Below are 12,024 nucleotides of genomic sequence, written 5' to 3'. Positions count from 1 at the left end.
AACGAATGTGGGGAGGTTAGTAGGGATTAAACTTGATGTATCTGATGAAAAATGCAATTTTTGAGCAAGTACAATCTGGTTCAGAGCTTCCTCATATGCTGAATGTATAAAGTACAGTAGCGGCTCCTACGGGGCAGTAGTGGTGGGCTGGGTTAAATAAAAAAGAATAAAAATAAAGATCTCCGTCTGACGCAGGAAACTTGAAGCACATAGGCTCCCAGATTCCCCTAGCCAATCACAACACTGTTGTCACAAGCATGACAGCAGCATCGTGATTGGTCTGAGTGCTGTGGTCGGCACTCGGGCAAGGACTGGGAGCCTGTGCATGTTCTCCACCCAGGCAGTGCAATACAGCCAGATAGAGAACATGCTAAGTATGCATGACTGTTTGGGTGGCCCAAGATGGCCGGCAAAACTGTCATGCACACTAAGAAAGTGCCCACCACTCCTCCCCTTGCTCTGTGAGCAGACCACCCCACCGCTCCACACCTACAGAGCCAGTACAGAAAAATAAAATGATAATGTCATGCTGGTATTATAATTTTATTTATCCTGTGTTGCAACGCTCCTCCGCCTTAGCGGAGGAGCTGTCGCTGAAAAAGTGGCTGCCATTTTCACGTTGTCCATCCACAGATATGGTTACCACAGTGGATGCATTTAACAACATTAAAATCACCATCCCACATAAGCAATACATGGTTTATTTTGATATACATTAATTCCACTTGAATTTTTTCCAACTCTTCTATATTACCTACTGGTTGCGCCGTAAAAAATAAAAATGTATTAATATTACATTGACTGAGTTTGTCTGTGACAACTGCACAATCTGATAACAAGGTCGGGAAACCAAAACCTTGAACCTCAGATTCCTGATGGCAATAGAAACAAGAACAACCAAGCCCTCTTTCCCCTTCTAGCAGCTGATGGGGTAGCAGGGGAACAATAGGATTTAAAACCCTCAACAGTAGCCCAAGTCTCTTGACAGCATATTATATCAGAATCTTGAACAAAAGATAACCAGTCCTCGTTTCTCAAATCAAATCGAAATGATTAGTGATAATAACTAGGGCCAATGACGCTGATTCTGACCACGCAGTCCCCCTTTGAAGTTTTGGGCGAAGGGCTCACCCATCTCACCCTGCAGGCTGAAAGGATCTTGTTGTCCACTAAGTCAACAAGGCATTCCACATTTTTCTTGCACCAGAACGTAGCTTTATTTGTAAGGCTTTGACTGTTCTCTTGAATGTCTTCGTCTTAAGGCGAAATTCCATCCAAGCACATAAGGTGTGATTTCAGAGTGCAAATGTAGATGGACAGATTGGCTCTTTGAAGCGGAGTAAAAGGCTTGCCGGGAATTAGTATGGGTATGAATATGAAGGTTTCTGGGAGGGGGGACAACTAGGCTCCTGCACATGTGCTGGGTAGAGCATTAGACCGCTCAACGGAAGAAATCGGTTAGCCTGGGGGGCATTGTTGACCATACCATGGGTCTGTAAAAAGGCTACGCGATGCCCCCCTTTATCACCTGGTAAGACTCCACTGAGTGCCTTGGTCAGAAAGTGAATTTTATCAGTCAGTGTTTTTATCTGGCCCAACAAAAGGTTGACAACTTGTTTGAAACACTGCACAGATATTATCCACAGTGATAAGGGAATTTGCTGCTGGCTGTATAGGGCCAGGAGATTCCTGTGTGGGAAGGATCCAGAGATTCCCGATCTATCTGAGGGGGCCTAGTTGCATTCCCTTCACTCGACTTCCTTTTAGAGAGTGGTGGTTTATTAAAATTTGATGTAGCTGGGCTAGAAGGGCTGGTGGTAATGACACTCGTGTCATTATGCGCTACACAAGGGGTTTTAGATTTTCCCCTATTCCGTCTAAGCACTTTTGGGTTAGATAGTAATACATCCTTTTGGGTTATAACGTTGGGGGATCAAGTTCTGTGACAAACACCCCAGGTTGTACCTTGGGCAGTGAAGATGGGTTTGTGATCAACTTCTGCACTGCCTTAATGCAATCTTCCACCAGATTCAATTAAGTAGAAATGAAACTCATTGCTGAAGTAAGATAGGGGGGAATAGAGGGGGTAGAACGTAACCCCTTATCCCCTCTCTTGTTTCCAGCAAGACTCTTCTTCCCCATTGGTCAAGGTAGTTAACCGGGTGCAGGCAGATATAACTCATGTTACAATGTCTACTCCACACAGAAGGGACAACTAAGTGTAGGGAATTGTAAACACCAACCTTGATGGGTGAAACCGACTATTGACAAGAGTAGAGCTAAAAAGTCAAACGCCCAGAGCTGAGGCCCAACCCAGTCTCATCCAGACGCGGACGGGCCCGCTCTTGGCCTGGTCTTCACCCGGTCATGCACCCAGGCGGATCCTGCACTGCGGGAGGCACCTATGTGCTTTATGCATGTGATGGGGGGGACCAGGAAAAGCAGGTGAAAGCCTCTGCTCACCAGGACTGAACAAAACACTTTGGGAATGCGAGTCCCCTCCTCAGTTCATTGCCTGCTTAAACCCGCACTGTGGGAGGCAGTAAGTTACTTTATCCACAGGATGGCGGTGCCGGGAAAAGCAGGTGAGAGCCCCTCCTCCCCTGGGCTGATCAAAACCCTGTGGGATAGCGAGTCCCCTCCACAGTTTGTTGCCTGTTGAGGCCATTCAACTCTTATTTTTATTAACAAAGAAGCTTTTTCCATTAAAAGACTTGATAATAAAGACTTGAAATATTACCACATTACGCCAGTAGTGTTCAGCATTCATCTTGCGAGAATATTGACTGCTATCTAGAGCTTCTTCCGGTGGTATATATTAGTCCATATTAATCAAGGCAGCCGGTAGCTTGAGAAATACGTCTGAAAATTCAGTGCCGGTGACTTATAGATATGTTCAGGTTTTCATTCATCTGGAGCTGAATCTTCTTTCTTAAATGATAGTGAATGACCATAGGAGTCTGGCTCCTGTTTCCTCCTGGTGATGCTGCCCTACTTCTGATTTCTCTATTTATTCTGTGTGAAACTAACTTTTTAGGACAGTGCTTTAGAAACGTTTTAGAAATACAAACCAATTTTTAGAACTGTAAACTTTAGCAATCCACCTAGCTTTAATGGATATGAGGCGGGCCACTTTTTTAAAGTAGCAACAGCATTTGTTTGTAAACATCACAATATTGACCACACCCTTTGATATCTGAGTGTGATCAAGATATTGATCTACCAATACAACTGGCAGATGGTGATCTGCTCTGGAGTATTGAGCTGGAACACTCTTCAGAGTAAGGTGCTAGCCTGTGGCACCTGTATGCTAAAATCATATGGCTCCAGAAACATCGTGGTGCTGATAGCAGAGATTTTAGAAAATTTGAGAAACCCCTTCAAGGGGAAAGGTCTCATATCCATTTTTGTGTTAAAACAAAGCCCAGTGCGGCATGCCAGTGGGGCATTTTGAACTCCATATGCTTTGGAGAACTTTACATGAGCATAAGATTACATTACACAAGTCAGATTCATTTTATTATAAGCACAGGAGATTAAGTGATTTGCCCAGAATCAAAGGATATTGAGCCAATGCCAGGAATTGAACCTGGTTCCCTAGATCCAAAGTTGCAAGCTCTGGCCCCCACCTAATTTCTTAATTTAGGTGTGAAAGATACAGAAGTGGGATGGTTGTCTAGGATCACATATAGAGAGTACATTCTCTGTTGAAGTGGCTTTGGGAAGTAAAAAAACACAGTAGCAACAAATACTAAAAGGTTCGTCCGGAGTCTTGTTTGAGAATACTTTGGAATAAAATTGGACTTAGGGACATTGTTCAGCACCTTCGCACTGGTGCAAAAACAGGCCTAATTATTTTAAACATTACTTACACATAGACCAGGACTTTTATGACCCACCAAAATCAGATCATGACCCTCCAGTGGGTTCGAATCGTGGTTTGGGAAACACTGCTTTAGGAGATTTCTTTCTTAACGCCATTGGAGCGGCGTTCATTCCAGGGTAACTCTCCTTGGCCGCTCTCTCAACTTTCCACTGTTCAGTTGTTTCCTGCACTACCAGCCCTGAACATAGAGTGGCTAATGTATCCTACACTTTCATATAGTTAAACATTGCATAGGTTAGGTTTTGGGCGTGCTTGAGTATTTTTGTGACGGTAGTTCAACAATAAATTATTAAGCAAGGACTGAAATATGTAACAAAACAAAATTATTCATGTGTTCAGTGTCAACTTTTGATTAAAAAATATATCTTAGAAAAGAAAAATATAACATTTATATCATAATTTCAAGTATGTGTCTTTGTGTAAGTGTATTGTTATCTCAGTAGCGCACATTAAATATGTTATCATGAAATGATTTAAAAAAATGTACTGAATGACATGAGAGCTATGTAATGGATGGTACATAGATGACCTGATGTAGGTCACCCATGCTTTGTAACACTGTGGTGGACTGGCGGACACTCTAGCTAGAATTTGCAGTGTCACAACCTCACGATGTATATTGGACATTTATTACCTGCATTCAATTCATGTTAGTTATAAAAAATGTGTAAAAAGAAATTAATGGAAGATTATGAGTTTTTTCTTCAGTTTTGGTAGGGACTTTGCTTTTATTGCATAATGTTTGATAAGGGATCAGCATGTATGGTTAATTCACAACCAAAAATATCTTTTTCATGTCACAGCAATCTTTGAAAATATGCAAAACTAAATATTTACTTTTACAATTACAGCCAACGCCTTTGACCCAAACTCATTACCAGTTCCAGGTAAGATTGTCACTCTATAATTCTGTATAGTTAAAACTCTCACGGGTACTTAATGTAAGATACCATTGCGACACTGAAAGTGTAAGTTGTTGTTACCTATTCACATGGCTTGGGTCTTGACCACTGTGGCTGAAATTAAAGAAGTTGTTTACAAAATCACAGAATACTGAGTGGGCCCTATCCACAAAGAAAGTAGTACACCCAGTAGTAGTAGTAAAAGTATGCCAAGATATGATTGCAGGTTTACTACTTTGTGCTACTGTCCAACATTCAGAGTAGTAGGCTTGGAAAGATGTGCGGGATGTGGAACTTTAGCCCTACTGTTTGGAATTTGTTGTAACATGCCCCACAGAGTCCTATTTTTTAGCGCAATTCCACATAGCATAGAATTCTTGCCAAGCTGAAGAGAGTCTCCTGTGCAAATGCACAATATTTATCTCCACAGGCAAATAGTTTCCCACTAGTGAAAGCTCTAACCCTCCACCCCCAGCAAATCTTGGGGTGGTCCTTTCCCCAGCCCATCCTTGAAGCTCTTGGGTGAATTAAAATTCTGTCCATTTCCAGGGTGGGAAGTGGTCATATCGAAGTTTGAAAATGCCAACAAATATCTATGCCTGTGAGCATTCTCAAACTTCAAAGAAAAAAAAAACAGACTTTGGTATTAGCCACTTCCTACTCACTGAGTGGATTTTATGATTGTGGGTTTCTTGCGCCTGAGAAATTAATTGCAGTAAATTAACTTAGGCCCAGCCGGAATCCCCCTGTTAATTTCTGGCAGGCGCAAATAGAGTATTTTTTATTGTGAATGTACATTTATCTATCAATTTATTTGAATATGGTTGTGGATGTACAGTCTCATACAGAGCGAATCTAAACCTCCATAAGTGTTGAATGTTACCTAATTAAGAGGCTATCTTTCTCCTTACAGAGGTAGGTCAGAAGTAGGTCAGTATTGGTGATACTGAATTTTGAAAAACAATATCTGACAAACATGCATGCAGCTCCTTTTGACTGAGTATTGTGCTCTTGTGATTATTTTCTCCTGCATTATGAAAAATATAACTTATTAATTGAAAAGGATGGAATGTTGTACTCCTTTATTGTATTAAACTCATACATCTTCTTATAATGAAGATGATGGCGCACTCTCTAAATCCATGGCTTTGTGATACCTTTAGCAGTGCAAGGCTCAGGGGGTTAATCAAGTGTAGCTGGTTTAGTGCAGTTGTTACCCCCTCTGAATGATGTTACTGTGTGGCATTGTCAGCTGAGCGCATACATTTACACCTAGTAATAGTTGGTTTTTGAGGTATTCGTTCAATGGGTATTTATTTTGTATGGGGATGCAATTTGGTCAATTTCTGTGATAAGTAAATAAAACGTTCATATTATCATTTACTAGATACACCATTATCTCATAACTAGTATGGAACTAGAGACCTGAAATTAAGTACAAAACAGATCAAATTAATTTGTAGGATCATTTGTGCCATCACAGATACAACTCTCTTAGGTGTAGAAGTGCTATGTACACTTCACGGGAAGCCTAGTTCACATTAACGATCAACCACAGATATATTGGAAATCTGAATTACACACATTGTTCAATATAATACATTTTCCCCCAGGATAAGTTATATTAAGGTGAACATTTCAATGACAATGTAACGTTTTAAACTGACATTTATCAGCTATAGTTCTCTCTAGTGACTATCACTCTTGCCCTAAAGTAACTATAACTCACGCCCTCACCATGCACAGTCTTGTCATCAATGATGTAATTTTAAATGTTGCAGTACTTTTATCAATGATGGTATGTAACATGTCATGAATTATGTTATGTTATGTTAATCAGAACTTATAGAGCGCATGTTCACCAACCGATTTCTTGAGTTACATGAATGATGGAATATGTGGGCTAAATAGCTGTGCCTAACAGGACTAAATCCCTGAGTCCTGTATATGCTGTCTGCAACATTTTGCCTCTTGTTGCAGGCAGTCAGTTGGAGCGCTCCCTCCTGTGGGAGTGGGTAGGCCCAAGGCAAAAAAAGCCCCTGGACCAAACTTAATATTTCAAAAACTACTGAGCAAATTTACACCAAATTACAAAAAATGCGATTTCTATATCGAGCACTAGCATCCCGTCAAATTTGGTGTTATTCGGTTCAGCAGGTTTTGCAGTAGTGATTCTTAAAAAAGTCTATGGTAAATGAGTATTTTGTGTTTTGGCACCCTGCCTTTTTCTCAGCCTCCGCTTGCCGGATCATTCCAAAACTTTCCATGAAGAAACGACTAATAAAAGATAATCATTTTGGTAAATTACATGACTATTTGTCAAACTGCGCCATAGTTTTTATAAAAACAAAAAAAGCATTTCATATGGAAATGCTGACCAAACTACCACTGGCGACCTCCACTGGGTAATACATATACTTTCAGTGAAAAAATAAAAAATTAAAGTGATGTTATAGCTAGGTGAAAATTTCAGTGCCAACGTAACGGGGCCAAACATATTTATATTAGAGGAGGGGGCACATGGCCCCCCTCCCTGAGCCCAAATGGGCCCAGGAACCCACCCCTGGTCCATACAAAAATTACAGGGGAGGGGGCGCATGGCCCATCCTACCTGAGCCTTAAAAAGCCCCGGTGACTCTATACCCTGGGCCAGAAACACTCCTTTAAGGGGAGAGGGTGCTTGGCACCCCTCCTCGAGCCCACCTGGGACTCAGGGACCCCATCCAAGGATCCAAAGTTTAATTACTAGGGTAGGGGGGATGTGGCCCCCCTACACGAGCCTTATGATGCTCCCATAGATCCCATCCCCCTGGGCCAAACATATTTATATAAGGGACGGGGGTGTGTAGCCTCCCAACCCGAGCCCAAGTGGGCCCTGGGGACAACAAACCCTCAGGGCCAAACACAAGTTATAGGAGAGGGAGGCGCGTGCCCCCCGAGTGCTAAGAGGCCACAAGGACCCCATCTCCCAGGGCCAAACATTTATAGTAGTGAATGACACATATGTCAATAAATGTAAAAGAAATTGGACACTACGTCAACATTTTGGTCTCTGTATCAACAAGTCAGCAAGACCATCTTCAGAACTGCTGATATTTCAAGAGGATGTTAAAAGACCCCTCTTGATTTTTCTAAAAATAACTAGTAGAATTGTAATGAAAGGGCTCTCATATGAAAGACCTATATGGAATAACGACAAATCGTGAAGTCTGAGGTAAATATTGAGTTAACACCACATGGACAAACTTGTATTTGTAATTTAATGGGCACACATTTCTCTTAGCATACGACAAGTCCACAAGTGATTTCCATCATTTAGATAAATATCCTACGATGGCTGGCAGTCAAAATTAAATTGAGACACAATTTAATTCTGACTGCCAAATTGTAGACTGACTTGTTGCTACAGAGACCAAAACTTCAACGTAGTGTCCAATTTCCTTTGAATGTATTGACATATGTGTTATTTGCAACTGAATTCTTTTGAGTCAAGTTTCAAACTGTGTATAGGATTTGGACGTTTAAGCACACCGACTTGTGTTGTGGTTTCGTAAAATAAGGAAAGTGAATTTATAACCGTGGTTAATGTGTGTTTTTCTTAGACTGATCCTATGTGAACCCCTTTGTATACATTTTTATATTAAAAAATACTTTTTGAAATATAAAATATTGAATATTAACACCTGCCATTGAATTAGTTTTTCTTGAAAAATAATACTTTTTCGCAAATTGATTCTTCTAAATAACTTTGAAGTATTTTATTGATGTCATAACTTGGCATATTGAATCTTTTCAAAGTATCAAATATTTGTATAAACAAATCCTTTGGGGGTACTTAACATTGATAACTTCTTTGTCTTTCATTCAGTTGCACAACTGAATATCGAGGCTAAGAATATCGAGATACAAGAATATCATGGACAAAATATCGAAAGCTAATTGCATATAGAGGAAGTAAATGTAAATGTAAATGTATTTATATAGCGCAAATTACCCACATCGCAGGCATCTAAGCGCTTGCTTAGGGAACCCGTCCTGGTATTCCCCTGTGAGATGACCCCGGCAGGGTATCCACAAGGTGAAAGTATAGATTTACTATTCCTAACTCCACATCTACGCACCTAGTAGATATATGTATTGTCACAGTAAATATTTGTGGAGTTAGGTATAGAAAATCAATACTTATCTACCTTTTGATATTTTGGATTATGTATTTTGTGATTGATATTTGTATGCCACAATATTCTAGCTTCGGTATTTATTCTTCTCAGTTGAAATCATATGTTCCAGAACGTTATCATTGGCTCCTGTCTGTACTCCAACTAATCACAATTCACTTAAAAGATTATCCATCCAGTGAATGCTCTTAGGAAGATGCTTGTTCTGGTTATGCTTCCTTGCAGGCTAGTTGTTTTTTCCAGCAGCACCGTACTACACCAGGAGCTTCAGAAGCGTGGTATCCTGTTACATCCGCCTCAGGAGTTTGGTGGCGACTATCAAGATGAAGATGTTGTGCTTATTGTAGAGTCAGGCATCACATCTCTGGACTCCATGCTTGTCTTGAGGCTAGAACTGTCACAGCCAGAACCACACCAATATTTCTGTGGTTGCAGTCATCTCAAGGGATGCTGTGCGTCTTGAGTAGAGCATCAGCAGGGAATGGGGATAGCTGAGGCATACATTGAAGAACAGTTGTCCAACTATGGTTTATTCGTCTTGCGATTAGTTGACCCCCTGCATTGGGCAAGCCTTATGAAATGTAATTTCAAAATGGTGGTATGTCCAGACATTTCTGGGTTTGGTGATCAGTTGAAGCTGAAGTTGAGTTGTATTCTGTGGTGTTAGCTACTATTAGAATTAATATATAAAGTAGACATTAACAAGTTATTATTTTATTGTTGCATACATCCTACTCTTGCTACTACTTTTGTAGCTGATTTTGCTCCTTTCAGCCAAGTTTCCTTTTGGATTTTCTTCTGGAAGTGTTTGCTTGGCTCGTTTCTCTTCTATATTGGCTGGTAAAGTTTGATGCCATGCTTATTGCCTTCTGCCTAAATCCTCAACTTAATTCAAGAGATACAAGATTGCCAAGGTGGTGTCCTAGCTCTTTGTGGCCTTTTCTTTCTAACTGGAACCCGCTTAAGAAGACCTTTCACTTGTACTGTTATGTGCAGGGTACTATTATTAGCACTGTTGTTAGTCGGAGTAGTCACCCTTTCCTTGGCCAATCGCAAACAAAATTTGACATAACTTCACAGTTTTCACTCCTCGACACAGACAATTTAAGGCATTGGTAAAGTTGGCAATTGCCTAGATCCCCCACCTTTCAAGACATCCCTGGTCAAATGATTGTGGCAGTCTGAAGTCCTTAATAATGGTATTCATAATCACTGTTTTCTTTCATCTGGCCATGCACCTTCATAGAAGCTTAGTTGTATGCCTAACATGCTAAACCTTAACCCTGAAGCTCTCATGCATTTGGTGGCAATTAAAGTATTTAAAAAAAAGCTTTTGTTCTCTTTTTCACTCCTTGCTTCATTTCACTTCTTCCAAATACCCCTTTTTTCTTTACCTATATATTGACCTATCTTTATATTCTTACCCCTCTCTCGGGTTCAACTCTCTACCTCTCCTGTGTTTACTTTCCCTCTCTTTCTGAATAAACCTCCCTCTTCCACTGTCTCACACCCTCACCTCTCTCTACCACTGTAGGTGCCTGCATCTACATCTGTACATCACCATCCCTTCTACCCCAACTCTCTCTATACACCAAAATTTTCTCTTTCCAGCTCTCCTCCCGGTATCTCTCCTCCATAAATTTCATCTCTCCTACCTCGCCTCTCTCTTTACCTCATCTCTCCCCATTCGTCAATACCTCACCTCTCTCTGCACTGTCTACCTCAACCCTTTCCACCTCTTATCTCTTTCTACCACCTTGTTCTCAATATCTTAAATCTTTCACTATCTCATTTCTCACCCCACCTCTATCTCTTTCTCTCTTCTTAATCTGTGAGCTTACCTTAGCATCCTTTCGGTACCTCACGTCAAACCTCCTAGTCCCCTCTCTCTTTTTACCTTATGTTTCTCATTACCTTGCTCCTATCTGCTATCTCTTTTTTTCTGCATCTGCCTCTTTTTTCTCATTACCTACTCATTCTCATCTCTCTGCCTGTACCTCCTTCTGTGATTCAACTCACCACCTCTACCTTCTCTCTCTTTCTACCTCTCTCTTTATATCATCCTACCTACCGAGTTGCATAGCATAAATGGAAAATGGAAACATAGGAGATACGTAATAAAGTTTTTTCTCTCCCATTTCTCCAATTTTATATCCCTTCACTATTATCACACCATTATTATTATTATTTATATGCACTGCGTTTACTCAGTTTTCACGGTTAACAGCCTTACACCAAATGACACACTAGGGCAACCACTATTCTCAACACCAAGTGGTTGCAGGATGGCTCTCCTCGGTGTGAGGAGTCCCAAATGATGAACAGGGCGGAACCGATCGAAAACTGATGGGTACCTTCACAACTGTGGAGATATCATGTGGTACTTCATTGTTTTTTCTTTTTTCTTATTTTACTATATTCCTTTGTTAGTCAGGCTCAATTCAACAGTTTTTCTTAGACCCACAATCACTTATTTGTGTATTTACTGTTTGATTGGGGAGTGTGATTGTATGTGGTCTTTAAACTTTCCCTTGGACCCCCTCTCTAAAATGGTTGTGTTATATTCACATTTTCCACCCACTACAACATGCAGTATGGTCAATGGGCAGCCCTGATAAGTACCACGCTTTAGGCGTTAGACTAATGTATGTTAATGTGGTGGTCCGCATTACTGCATTATCATGCAATGTCTCACATTTTCAGCTTCTGTTGTCCACCTGACAGGCTGTGAGCCTGGTGAACAATTCAACTCTGTATATTACAAAATGTAACACCATATTGTAATATACAGAGTCGAATAGTTCAGTTAATATGGCCTGCAGCGCCGTTTTCTATTACTAGGGTGGTTGGGTCGACATCACGTCCTCTTTCAAATTAGTTTGCCGACTGAGGCAGCTGTATCTGCACTCGCCATGGCATAACAGGTAATTGACGTCACAGGAGGGGCCCAATGGCTTCTACTGAGACAGGTACGAGCGTTCGCACTCTGCGCAGTTTTGATATTATGGGTCAACCCACTTCCACAATTAGCAGTCTTGTCCTGTGAGTGACAGCATTT

The 12,024-nt window shown here is 40.9% G+C and overlaps 1 protein-coding gene across 1 annotated transcript in view; it reads left to right on the top strand.

Annotated features, from left to right (window-relative positions):
* Positions 1-12,024, top strand: part of SSC4D (scavenger receptor cysteine rich family member with 4 domains) — a 336,081-nt gene that overhangs the window by 71,192 nt on the left and 252,865 nt on the right. Inside the window, exon 2 of the mRNA XM_086958514.1 lies at positions 4,738-4,773. Coding sequence (XP_086814640.1) covers positions 4,738-4,773 — 36 coding nt within the window. The remainder of the gene's footprint in view (positions 1-4,737; positions 4,774-12,024) is intronic.

The sequence above is a fragment of the Lissotriton vulgaris genome, chromosome 2_1 (genome assembly GCF_964263255.1).
Source record: "Lissotriton vulgaris chromosome 2_1, aLisVul1.2, whole genome shotgun sequence".
NCBI classification, from domain to species: domain Eukaryota; kingdom Metazoa; phylum Chordata; class Amphibia; order Caudata; family Salamandridae; genus Lissotriton; species Lissotriton vulgaris.
Note: the sequence above shows the minus strand (reverse complement) of the source record. Positions and strands in the feature narration are given on the sequence as shown.